The 13,443-nt window shown below is 42.8% G+C and overlaps 3 protein-coding genes across 3 annotated transcripts; all 3 read left to right on the top strand.

The window, feature by feature from the left end:
- Nucleotides 1-2,317: 2,317 nt before the first annotated feature.
- PVX_118550 (hypothetical protein) lies at nucleotides 2,318-7,675 on the top strand (the record flags this gene model as incomplete). The annotated part of the gene is made up of 4 exons (XM_001615953.1): nucleotides 2,318-4,049; nucleotides 5,890-6,210; nucleotides 6,764-6,939; nucleotides 7,091-7,675. The coding sequence occupies 4 exons, from the start codon at nucleotides 2,318-2,320 to the stop codon at nucleotides 7,673-7,675; spliced, it is 2,814 nt and encodes a 937-aa protein (XP_001616003.1).
- Nucleotides 7,676-9,942: 2,267 nt separating this feature from the next.
- On the top strand, nucleotides 9,943-10,530 carry PVX_118545 (2-Cys peroxiredoxin, putative; the record flags this gene model as incomplete). The annotated part of the gene is made up of 1 exon (XM_001615952.1): nucleotides 9,943-10,530. One exon carries the CDS (start codon nucleotides 9,943-9,945, stop codon nucleotides 10,528-10,530), a length of 588 nt encoding a protein of 195 aa, XP_001616002.1.
- Nucleotides 10,531-11,391: 861 nt separating this feature from the next.
- Nucleotides 11,392-13,206, top strand: PVX_118540 (Ctr copper transporter domain containing protein; the record flags this gene model as incomplete). The annotated part of the gene is made up of 2 exons (XM_001615951.1): nucleotides 11,392-12,669; nucleotides 12,835-13,206. Exons 1-2 carry the CDS (start codon nucleotides 11,971-11,973, stop codon nucleotides 13,204-13,206), a joined length of 1,071 nt encoding a protein of 356 aa, XP_001616001.1. The 5' UTR covers nucleotides 11,392-11,970.
- Nucleotides 13,207-13,443: the final 237 nt, after the last annotated feature.

The following is a 13,443-nucleotide window of genomic DNA, read 5'->3' as shown; positions in this document are numbered from 1 at the left end:
TTCTAGACACAATTGGGAGTTCGGAGCTAATGCACCCCTATTTACATTTTTCCCTTTTTCCCTCATGCATTAAAAAGCACCTTGCTTTTATGGATGCATTTTTTTTTTTTTATTATTTGCACTTTCGTCCGTACCATGTGTACAGCACTTTCTTTTTTAAAAGAAAAAATTTATTTTATTCCTTTCCATTTTAACTGAAAAAATTTGCATTACCTTTATCTTCAAATGGTGGATTCCTTTAAGAAGCGAAATTTAGAGGCTAGTCGGAACATTTTTTGCGAATGCAATTATCTGCACCGATTTTATCATATTTCTTTTTAGGCATGTTACTGAAGAATTTTTCTACAATTTTTTTGCGAAATTTGACTTTTGCATTTTTTCAGAATTTTTAAATTTTGTACAGAAAATAACTTTTTTTCTTTCCTCTTTTGTCAAGGAAAATATATTTTTTCATTTTCTATAAGAATTATTGTTACGCTTCCTTCTTCTTTCTTCTTTCTTTTTTCCCTTTTTTTTTTTTTTTTGGTACGGCGAGTTCCCCCCTCGTTTCTTTTCCCTCTTGTTTGATTTATTCTAGGATAGTCCAATTCAGATCGGCGAAAAATTGCCGACATAATATTAACTTCTTTATATAACTTTACACATTTCTGCGATTTAAAAACGGAAACGATGCGTTGGCGCTTTAAATCTGCACAGATGTGTTCTTATGGAGAATTCATTCTTTTCACATTTCTGTGGGGTCTTTCCCTTTTGGCAAGCGCCTTGGGCAGAATCCTCTACATCTGGCACTGCGCTATCCGTTTGTTTTTTCCTTCAAATTATGATTAGAGCAAAAATCCGTGCGTTGTTTATGTCCCTGGTGTGTGCAACCAAAATGGGTTGTCGTGCAAAATGGGCTCCTTACACGTTACCAGATCGCACAGCAAGCACTTATCGGTACAGAGATGGTATGTACAAGGCTGAACCATCCATATGGATTTGCAAATCATCGCAATATCTAACAGTGTCGGGAGAACTCAACGACAGTCTACAGGGTCACCAATCCTAGTGTGTGTAGAAGGCCAATTCGGATGCACCCCGATCAAATTCCTCCTTCCCCTACACACCCAATGGAGAGCTCCTACACATCAGTTCCCCATGAACCGATGCCTTTATCAAGTGTATGAACAAACTGGGGGTACCGATCTGAGTTTCCAAGCAGCAGCTATCACCCCCAGGGCTAAATTTACACCCTACAGCTCTCTAAAACGGCCCCCAATAATCCGTTCCACTGTACTTTTCAAAAATTCATTTTCACGAACGCACCCTTTTGTAGGGGCAGTGCTCTACATCTCGTGGGGAAGCAAATAAACGTAATCTGTTTGGAATATCCCCCGTTTTCTCCCCCCATCCTTTTTATCATTTATGCCTTTTTCCCCCAAAGAAATGAAAATACAGAGCTACTTTCATATGTGTAGCATTTCACTGCCTGGTTTGTTGAGGTGCAGAATGTGCGCGTCATCTGCGCACAGGGGCTTGCCAGCTGCGCACAGGGACTTGCCAGCTGCGCATAGAAACTTTCCAGCTACGTAAGACTCCATTTAAACTGCGTAGGAACTCCATTTCAGCGGGGCACAGGCTTCTTGCTATCGGTACACACGTAATACCTTTATTAACTCAAATGGCAATGTTCATAACGTTTAAGAAAAACTTATCAAAGTTATTAAAAAGAGATGACTTTCCTATCATTGAAAAATCCTCGTATTTCATTGAAATTGATCTCACAGTCAACTTTATATCCCCTGTTGTTATGTCACTTTACCATAAAGATACTTCTTTTCCATTCACGCTAATAGCATTCCTATTTTACATGCTTCATCTTACGCATTCACGCCTGGTACAGTATCAACACACAGTGTATAAGAACTCAAGTGGGGGGCGTTAATCATATAAAAAAAATAAGAATCTGAAAAATCAGCTTTCAAAAACTTCAGTTTTTTTACTTATCTGCATGTACTTTCCACTACACACTAGTATATCTGTTACGTTTACACTTAGGAGTGTTTTTTTTGCTACTTCAGGGGCAGCTAATGCGTTGTCATTTTTGTTGGCCTCGCTACAGACTTGCTCAATCTATTCCCCACATTGCTTCGCTGTGTAATTGCTTCGCTGTGTAACTGCTTCGCTGTGTAATTGCTTCGCTGTGTAACTGCTTCGCTGTGTAACTGCTTCGCTGTGTAACTGCTTCGCTGTGTAACTGCTTCGCTTGTCGATTGCCCCTTTCCTCAATTGCGCAAAGCTCTACGTGAGCAAAAAGGAGGGATCTCTAATCTCTAAAATGAGTACTTCACCATCGCCTACGGGGGCAACCCCCTCTGAGTCGGTCCTCACGCTTTCTCGTACTACCGCGAATGGTGCTAACGCGGATAACGCTGATAACACGTGGGAAAAAAAGACGCTAGAAAGCGAAAGATACGTAGAAATAAATCACGAAAAAAAAACAGCACTTCTCGGGGATGAAAGTGGCAAGTCCATATGGGCTAGTGAAAACACAAGCAGCCTCAATTGTGATGATGTGAAATATAATTACTCGCCCTGCTCAAACACCGACACCATCGGAAATGGGAAAGCTGATGCTCCATTTAACTTGAGGGTGGGTGCCGCGATTGGGGAAGGCGCTGAAAATGAAAGCACCCCTGTAGGGGCATATGTGGAGGACACTCTGGCGGCACTGGCTGGAATCCACATGCATGCAGGTGAAGAGGCAAAAGAAGAGACAAACATCGGCACAATTGAAGAGATAAACGTCGGCACAAATGATGACATAAACGATGACACCAACACGGACACCAATGCTGATACCAATGTGGACACCAATGCGGAGGATGCCGTGGGGATTCGCCTAGGGATAAACGAACGGGTCTGCTCGGGCGAAACGCCCAACATACGCGGTGGGTCGCCCCGTGTGAGGGGCTTCTCAACACTCGGCAGGGCCTTCGGGGTGGACGCGGACAACGGCAATTTCCCCTTCATCGGGGGGTTCGACACGGACCACTGCGCGGACTACGGGGAGAGCAACTGGGTTAATTACAACACGAATTACGGAGGAAACTACGGAGGAAACTACGGGACGAACTACGCTGTTAACTACGTAACGAGTTGCGGCACGAGCTACGGAGGAAACTACGGGACGAACTACGCTGCTAACTACGCAACGAGTTGCGGCACGAACTACAGCACAAATTACGGCACAAACTATGGAACAAACTATGCAACGAACTATGGAACGAACTATACAACGAACTATACAACGAACTGCGGCACAAACTACGGCAGGCGCTTCCTCCCCAACCACTCCCAAAGTCTCAGCCTCAGCCCCAGCGCCAAAAATCTGCCCTTCCACGAAAGGGGGTTGCTGAAAACCCCGCCCTCTGGTATGTACACATTTTTTCGGCCAAACAGAAAGTACGAACTCTTCAAGTACAATCAACAAATAAAAAAAGGAGTGAAGAAAAGCTGCCCAATAAATGAAAAATATCACAAGGCAAAAAATGAGTACACATCAAACACGGGAGATGTTCCTCCTTTTAAAAGCGCAAATAAATACGCTTCATGCAATTGCGCAATTCTGCACAAAAGTATGAACACGCACAAAAATGAAAATGAATGTACTGACATAAAACAAATACACAGCGATTTTATCTTTTTAATTATCAAATATTTATACTATGAAAGAATTTTGCCAGAAGCAAACGAAGTAAAAAGGAAAATAAGCAAATATTTCCCCGACTGTGGAGTGCTAAACACAAATTTCGTGAACATTTGCAGAGAAGATATCCATCAGAGATTTTTAATTTGCAAAATAAATCCACACGAAGAAGAAGAGGAGGAAGAAGAAAAAAGAGAAAAGGCATATTTCAGGAAAACATTTAATAACGAAAATATCTGCATATACCTCAAAGATATATCCAAAGATTTCTTTATAAATCCCAATGATGATACCGAAAGCGTTCTGCAGTACATCCCTCTCCTGTTCATTCATATTATTGACAGGTTCAGATTACAGTCCAGTAAGTGTGAGCGGAAAGCTGTGTTTTCATTTCTCTTCTGTGTGATTCACTTTGTTATATGTGCATTTGTGCATCTCGGAATTGGGACAGGCTGGCGAACCCGTAGTGACTTCATATGCCGTTTTCACTCTCTGTGCGTTTTAACTCGGAAGCCATCCTCTCGAATGCTCTGAGGGAAATTCCCAAGCACATGTATTGCTCTCTCGTTACTTACATTTAAATTTCCCCCCCTTGAGCCATTTTTATTTGAGTGCATAATATATCTACATTTATATGTGTTGTATGTATTTCGTTGCTGGGTCCACAAGTCCGCATAAATTCTGTAGGACTGCTGCTTTGCTGCACCGCTCTTTAACGTTAAAATAGTTTTTTTTTTCTTCTTTTTCTTTCGCTTCTTGTGTGAAGTTTTAGCTAGTGAGTCCGTGTGCTCATCTAAGCTAAGTACATGTCTGCACGGCATGATGTTAGTAACGAAATGATGAAGCCTTCTCGGGTTCTGTGGGGCTCGCTACACCTTACTGTGTGCATATTTCTTCGTGCCACAGCTTCGTACGTGGTTCTTCACGCCTGTTTTTACCTGTATGTTGTGTAGTACTCATTTCTTCGCTCGTCTGTCCCCACACATTTGCACATTTCTGTTTCCATTTTTGTTCTAATGTGTTCCCACACTGGCACATTCCTGTTTCCAGTTCTGTTCACTCTGTTGTCCCCACATTTGCACATTCCTGTTTCCATTTCTGTTCACCCCTGACCCCATATGTTTTCACTCTTCTGTCCCTACATTGTGCACACTTCTTTTACCAACCATTTTAACCCTTCCAGTGCTGCCCATCTTCTCACCTCCTCTGCCTCCCATCTTCACACCTTCTCTGCTGCCCATTTTCACACCTTCTCTGCCTCCTATTTTAACCCTTCCAGCGCTGCCCATCTTCACACCTCCTCTGCCTCCTATTTTAACCCTTCCAGCGCTGCCCATCTTCACACCTTCTGTGCCTCCCATCTTCTCACCTCCTCTGCCTCCCATCTTCTCACCTCCTCTGCCTCCCATCTTCTCACCTCCTCTGCCTCCCATCTTCTCACCTCCTCTGCATCCCATCTTCTCACCTCCTCTGCTTCCCATCTTCACAGCTCCCGTGCTGCCCTTCTTCACACCTCCACTGCTTCCCATTTTAACACCCCCCGTGCTGCCCATCTTCACGCCTCTGCCTCCCATTTTAACACCTCTACCTCCCATTTTAACACCTCTGCCTCCTATTTTAACCCTTCCAGCGCTGCCCATCTTCACACCTTCTGTGCCTCCCATCTTCTCACCTCCTCTGCCTCCCATCTTCTCACCTCCGCTGCCTCCCATCTTCTCACCTCCTCTGCCTCCCATTTTAACACCTCTGCCTCCTATTTTAACCCTTCCAGCGCTGCCCATCTTCTCACTTCCTCTGCCTCCCATTTTAACCCTACCAGCGCTGCCGTTCTTCACACCTCCACTGCTTCCCATTTTAACACCCCCGTGCTGCCCATCTTCACACCTCTGCCTCCCATTTTAACACCTCTGCCTCCCATCTTCTCACCTCCTCTGCCTCCCATTTTAACACCCCCGTGCTGCCCATCTTCACACCTCTGCCTCCCATTTTAACACCTCTGCCTCCCATCTTCTCACCTCCTCTGCCTCCCATTTTAACACCCCCGTGCTGCCCATCTTCACACCTCTGCCTCCCATTTTAACACCTCTGCCTCCCATCTTCACACCTCCCGTGCTGCCCATCTTCACACCTCCCGTGCTGCCCATTTTCACACCTCCTCTGCCTCCCATTTTAACACCCCCCCTACCGCATCTCTCCCGCAGGTGACAACAATCACAAGGGAGGGAGATACATCCTGGCCGAAACGCTAAAACACACGGGCCCATACATTTTCAGGACCATGAAGTTAGGGAGAATCATACACATACTCCAAAAATGCATCGACTTGAACATCCTCTCCTACTACAACAACAATATTATTCCCATATTTACCTCGATGGCCATTTCCAAAACGTATGTTTCCAAAATGCTGGTTAATGAAACCCCCGATTCTAAGAATCACAAGGAAAACTCCATAACCCTCATAAAGGATAGGATCTATCGCCTCCTGCATAGCTACTCAGAGGACAAAACAAAGGGGAAAGGTAATTCGCGCGCAGTGGCGGAAATGAAAAGAAATAAATGAAAAGAAATAAATGAATAGAAATAAATGAGTAGAAATGGAATGAAAAGAAATAAAAGAAAAGAAATGAAAAGAAATAAATGAAAAGAAAAGAAATGATGCGTGTGCATAAACGTGTGAGCGTAAACACATGTGTGCATGCGTGTGAGTAGAGCCCGTTCGCGGGCCTTGACGAAATGTTATCGTGAGCTAGCTGATCAGTGATAGCAGTAGTAGTAATGTTAGTAGCAGTACGAGCAGTGTTAGTAGTAGCATTAGTTATAGTATTAGTAGTTGTAACAACCGTGTGGCATCCACGCCACAGGACCCTACACACGCAGAAAATGGGGGCCCATTAGGGGCCTACCAACGAGATGCAGCTAGAGCAGTTGAAGTAATAAGAGTGGGGATATGGGCTCTTCTCCATCCCAATGCAAAACATACATGTTTGACCAGTCAGGGATAAATGCAATCATCCCCGGCGTGTGTAAAAAAAAAGGAAATACATGGTATCTTTCTTTTTTGCTATTCCCAAGGCTTTTCCTTAAGTAGATTACCCCTCATTTACAAAAACGTGTATAAAGAAAGCATAAACATAGATCAAATTGGATATTCGAAGCTGACAGAATTTATAAATAATGAGCTAAGCGACATTTGTTTCATTTCCACACAGCATAAGTTTCAATGCATTCTGATGCCCCTTATGGAAAATGTAAATGAAAAAAGAGAAAAACATTGAAATATTAGTCAGATCGATCCGCGATGCATTGGCTAGTCGCTCTACTAATCCATTGCGAACCGACCGAGTGCTATATTTCACGTCCACCTCCTTAATGCACCACCCTAATGCACCCCCTCCGTAGGAGCAAAAGCACCGAGACAAAAATGCAAAACTGAAAAAGGAAAAACAGCTAAAGGAATCCCTGGACTACATAAAAAATTATCAGTGGGAAAGGTGTATATCGTATTTACACTTTTCAAATTATTTCAGAAACAAAAAGAGGGAACCCCAAGTGAAGCGGGCTGCTCCAAGAGACCCCATAGAACAACTAATAAACAATAGCTTCCTCATTAAGCATAAGAATTACCTGGATCGCACTTTAAAAAACGGTTCAGATGAAAACGTCCCATTGCTGTTACCCTTGGATGTCTTCAATTTGCCCTCATCATATGATATGTATGATACCTACCATAAGTCAGAAACCTATTACAGTACAAATCCTTCAGAAGATAATTCGGTCATCAAATGTATAGACAATATGCAAAGCAAATGCAGCATCTTATATGATCTTGAAAAATGTGTGTCTATGGATATCTCCATTGAAGAATCCGTAAACGTTAACCACATGTATCATAACTACCCCTCCTCATATAATGTCTTTCACTCTCTTTTCAACGACACCGTGGAGGAGATTCCCATTGTTGATCAACATCGAATGGGGATTTAACGATTATACTTTTACCTTACAACATGTAACACCGTTGTGCAACAGGATAGAACGGACGCTCTTTCGCATGCACCGAAGGGGGAAAACGCTAGCCTCAACTGGAGTTACGCAACGGGGGAAATAAATAAGGAGCCCTTCTGCTGTTGGAAAAATTGAAAAATTGATCCCGCCCCCCAATGGTACGGTACACCCCCGTTGCAGCAGTTCCTTTTTATTTTATGTGCGCAATTTGTAACCACACATTCTGTAGCAACAGATTTGTGGTTACGTCTTTTTTTTTTACCCCTTTCACATTTAAGCTACGTACTTTCTCCCCCTTTCAATAAAAAGAAAAAAAAAAAAAAAAAAAAAAAACTAGTTACATTTTCTCATAAAAACAATTTGATTAATCCTATATTTTACTATTAAAAAGTATATATGTCTACAGAATTTTGCGCGAAAGGTGATCATTCATTGGGCAACTACAACAAAAAGGGGAGCCGTCTAACTGTTGGCATTCGCCCCATTGCCACCAAATGGATAAATAAAATGTGGGGCAACTTCCAAAATGGGACAAATATGCTCTTTTGACCATTTAGGGATATCTACATATATGTAGACCGATTGGAAAATGTGCACACATGGACAGGACAGCCATACTGCGTAATTCATTTCGCGTTATCAGCTTACGCTGTTACAAAGGGGGGGACGAAAAATTGCAATTCGTCGACTCCCATTTTTTGGGAGCTCGTCGTATGTACTTTTTTTTTTTAAACCTCTCCGTTTTCTATTCATTCGCAAGTGTCACATCCTTGGGATGATTTTTAAAATTCAGCTTCCCACAAGGTAGCTTCATTTAACCCATGTGGAGCGACACATACTTAAGCTTACACACACAAGGTTCTTCACCTTTTGGATGCGAAACGGTGACATTCACGTGTGAGCAAATTCGAAGGACCAATTAACCGCACATAAAATGGAAAGAAACGAGCATACGTTCCGGGGGGGTTTTCTCAGTTTGGGGGGGAGATCCTTCCACCCTTTGTAGGGTGACCCAAAACGCGTAACGTGTATGTGCGCCCAAATAAATGGGATACCAAATGTGGCGGCTACGCCAGGGGAACTTCGCACGTTTGACCAAAAAATAGCTGCTTGGCTTACGCATGACATTTCAACGCGTAAAAAAAGGGGCGTTTTATTTTTTTTCCCATTGCCAAAAAGGGGTTATAATTTCCCCACGTGGCCTATAAAACACACCATATATAACGATTCCCCCTTTTCCTTAAATGTTCAAAAGAAGTTCACTAGAATGAAAAACGCATAACCACAGCGCAGTACGCGTCACATAGAAAGAATGGGGCTCCATATGGGATAAAAAAAAAAGGGGAGTATAAAAAAAAAAAAAAAATGCGTGTGTGCTTTCGAGGGGAGTCCTCTTTCTACATAAGCAGTTTTTCCATTTTTTTTTTCTTCAAAACTCCGCACTATTTTGTATCACCGTTTGAACACATGCATGGGGATTGCCCATAGGCTGTTACATATGCCCGCATGCGCCTTTTTGCCCCTACAAGCGTGGAGAAATATTTTAAAGAAAAAAAAAAAGGGGCATGTATATCCTTGGCAGTGCGGAGAAAAACCACTTATAAAGGAATGCTGACAAATTGCAGCCACCCCTCAAGCAGCAAAAAAATAAAAAATAAATGAAAGGGATAAAAATTGTGTAAATGTCAATGTGTAGTTCGTTCATGCAGCAGATGGGGGAACAACAAACTGGCTGGAATAGGCACTTAAAGTATGCCTGCATCCACATCAGATTTATGAATGTAGCCCACTTTTTTTTTTTTTTGGTACATGTGGGCTGGCAAAAAGTAGAGATCCCCTCGAGATGCTTTCTTTTTTTAAGCATTCACATGTGCGCTTTATTGCATAGTCAAACCATTTGTCGGTGTACCGATTTTGCCAACATGTGAGCGTTTTTTTTAAACTCAATTTTTTGTAACAATGCAGTCACTCTACAATTAAAAAATTTTTCGAATAAGCTTTTTTTTTTTTTTTTTTTTTTCCAAAATAAAACTTACGCAAAAATAAAAACATTTCAAGAAAACAAAAGCAGCGAAATATTACAAAAATAAAGCAAAATAAAATATACTTCCCACTTGCAACACCTCTTTGCAAAACCTTGCCCCCCATTGCGTAACATCCGCGTGAGCAGATAGCGAAATAAACATCCCCCAGAGGAGCGCATAAACAAATCAGCACACAGCCCCCATTTGCCGACTTAAAACAACATGCCGACATACGTAGGAAAGGAAGCCCCCTTTTTCAAAGCTGAGGCCGTTTTTGGAGATAACTCCTTTGGAGAAGTGAATTTAACACAATTTATCGGAAAGAAGTATGTGCTGTTATATTTTTACCCTCTTGATTTTACCTTCGTGTGCCCATCAGAAATAATAGCATTGGATAAAGCCTTGGATGCATTTCACGAAAGGAATGTAGAATTGTTGGGATGCAGTGTAGATAGCAAATACACACACCTTGCATGGAAAAAAACCCCACTGGCAAAAGGAGGCATTGGCAATATCAAGCATACTTTACTATCTGACATTACGAAAAGCATTTCAAAGGACTACAATGTTCTCTTTGATGATAGCGTATCTTTGAGGGCCTTCGTTTTGATCGACATGAATGGAATTGTGCAACATCTTCTCGTTAACAATCTGGCAATAGGTCGCTCAGTGGACGAAATTTTACGAATAATCGACGCCATACAGCACCATGAGAAATACGGCGATGTGTGTCCAGCCAACTGGCAAAAGGGCAAGGTGTCCATGAAGCCATCAGAGGAGGGCGTTGCGCAGTATTTGTCCACATTATAAAAGGGGGACGGCGAAGCCATGTTTTAAAAAAGAAAAAAAAAACACGTTTATGAACTACGAACCAGTTTTACATTTTCGAGGTCGTCCACCATGTTGGTTCATTACGACCTGTATGACTGAGAAAATGCTTCTGCCCGTTTCGTATGTAAATGTGTTTTTTTTTTTTTTTTTTCCCCTCTTGTACCAATCCATCATGTATTATTATTAACATTTCGTGTGCAAAATGTCTACATCGTTGTCGAAAGAACGCGAGAGATCACGCCCCAAATGTACTTCCACACGTATGCACGCGTGTAATATACATCCTTCCACAGGTGTGCGTTTTTTTTCCCTGCTCATATTCGCGTGTGCGCGAATGAGTCGCACGCCACGAATGAGACTTCGAAAAACGACCAACTCACTTGAGGCTGCCAGCCTTCGGAGCCACACATAATTGTAAAACACGCGAAAAAGTGGAAAAAAAGAAAAAAAAAAAAAAAAAGTTATCCAAAGTTATCCGAAGTTAACCATAGTTATTCGAAGTTAACCATAGTTAACCAAAGTTGACATTTGTGCCGCCACATTCTACATACACAGATTGCCGAATGAATCGGCCAACACGTATGTATGCACAGCGCGCAAAAATGGGCACCCCGCAGTAACTCATTCGAGGTTTGCACCTCTCGCCTGTCACATTTGCGAACCTCTTTCCATTTATACACGGAACAGAAGGGAGATGCCGCCCAGGGGAGGGGTGCAAATCAAACTCTGCTTCGCAAAGGGGTCTTCTAAAGATGCCGTAGTGTCGCCATATAACAGGTGTATTCCAACGCTCTAAAAATAACAGACCTCATAAAAAAAAAAAAAAAAAAAAAACCTTTCAATGCGAAAAACGCAAACCCACAAAGAATATCAAGCTTTAAAATGTGCTTAACCACATGGGCATTGGCCAATTTTGCCAAATAAGGCATACATTATGCATCCCTATTTTGTGCAAAAATTATACAAACGTGATAGCAAATTAAATTGCGCTTCCTTCTGTGCAGCCTGTTTGTATGTTCTACGCGTGGGTTGGCTGTGTTCCTGTGTATGATTCAATCAAATTGCACGTGGTGACAGTGCGTTTTTTTTTTTTTTTTTTTCTCCTCGTGAAGAAAGCATAGGGTGAATATAAACATTGAGAAGCATTTCCTGGAGAAAGATAATAACTTACGAAAAGTTATCCTTAATGATTATGCATACGTGTATATCTGCACATCCCGTGTAGGTTATTTGTTCATGTGCTCAATAGAGAAGAAGAAAAAAAAAAAAAAAAAAAGACCCTAAAGGTTAATCATCCACGTGGTTAATCTCATTCCACTCTGTTTTACTTCTTCACCATTTTTGATATTACTTTTTTTCCATCCCCTTCGTGTAATCGTTCTCCCGTTTTTTTTACTACCCCAAGTAAGCACAACAGAAATGAATAGAAACATCTGGAGTGTGCTTTTAATAATACTAGTTATAAATTTTTTACTGACCACTGGAGGAACGACGGCCCAAAAGAGCAACGAGAAGAATGGACCAGAGAACAACGCGAAAAATGGACCAGAGAACAACGCGAAAAATGGACCAGAGAACAACGCGAAGAAGGGACCAGAGAACAACGCGAAGAAGGGACCAGAGAACAACGCGAAGAAGGGACCAGAGAACAACGCGAAGAAGGGACCAGAGAACAACGCGAAGAAGGGACCAGAGAACAAAGAGAAAAAAGGACACAGCTGTTGTGGGAAAAAGGGCTCAACTGGGAACCCCAAGGAAAAAAAAAAGAGTGACAAGAATTCCGAGGATAACAAGAATTCACAGGGTGACAAAATTTCAAAGGACCATGCGGAATGCACACCCTCATTACACGTAGAATGTGCCCACAACTGCTGCAAAAAAAAGCTGGCCTTTATTTATGACTGCTGGGACAATTTCAAATCGTATAAAAACATAATTGAGCAGCACACGAAGGGCCAGCAGGAAAATAACTTCCAACTGCAGGGAGCTGGCGATGAAGATAGCGGCGAGGATGGCGGTGCAAGTACCACGGGCCACAGCATGGCCATGGCCATGCCCATGTCATTTCAGCTTTCCACGCACACGATTATTTTGTTTAAATTCTGGGAAACCAAAACGGTAAGCCGAGCGGGGATCCCCTCGCAGTGGCGGTTGTTAAGCGGCACACCATGACGCACACCATCTGCTGGCATTCTGCTTGCCCCCTGCTGGCCACCTGCTCACCATCTTATCATAAGCTGTTCACCCCCTGCACACCACCTACACACCTCCATTGCCCCCCAGGAAACATCCTACTACATCTCCCTGGCCCTATGCCTCCTTTTCGGCGTGCTCTCAGTCCTACTGAAGCTGCTCCGACTGCACGTCGAACAGGCCCTGCCGCAGACCAAAGACACAAACGTAATGAACAGTGGAGTTCTTTTTAAAAACAATTTAACGAGATCGCTGCTTTCATTTATCATTTATTCATGGGACTACCTATTAATGCTAATCGTTATGACTTTCAATGTGGGCCTATTCTTCGCCGTTGTGGTGGGCCTATCGATTGGTTTCTTTTTATTTGGACATAAGTTTGTCACGTGTGGGAAAAGCTCCACCGATGGGTTGGACGTCCACAAGGAGTTTCATGGAGACCCCGCCTGTTGCGGGTGTTGACTCTTTGACCATCATTCCCGTGGTGTGCAGACACCTCCCAACCGATTTGTGCGCAGCAGATGAATTTGCGAGTGCCTCCGCGTGCCCATACATATGCCTTTGTAACTCCCCCCAACCTGGCGAACGGCTAAGAGGGAAGCGAAGCACCCAAGCCCAATTTTAACTTCACCGCGAAAAGAGCACCCAGGCACGCAACTGATGCGGGTAGTGCCATTTGCCTTTACCCTCCTCTTACGT

This window comes from Plasmodium vivax, chromosome 12, assembly GCF_000002415.2.
Source record: "Plasmodium vivax chromosome 12, whole genome shotgun sequence".
Classification (NCBI taxonomy): Eukaryota; Apicomplexa; class Aconoidasida; order Haemosporida; family Plasmodiidae; genus Plasmodium; species Plasmodium vivax.
This window is presented reverse-complemented; position numbering and strand designations above follow the sequence as displayed.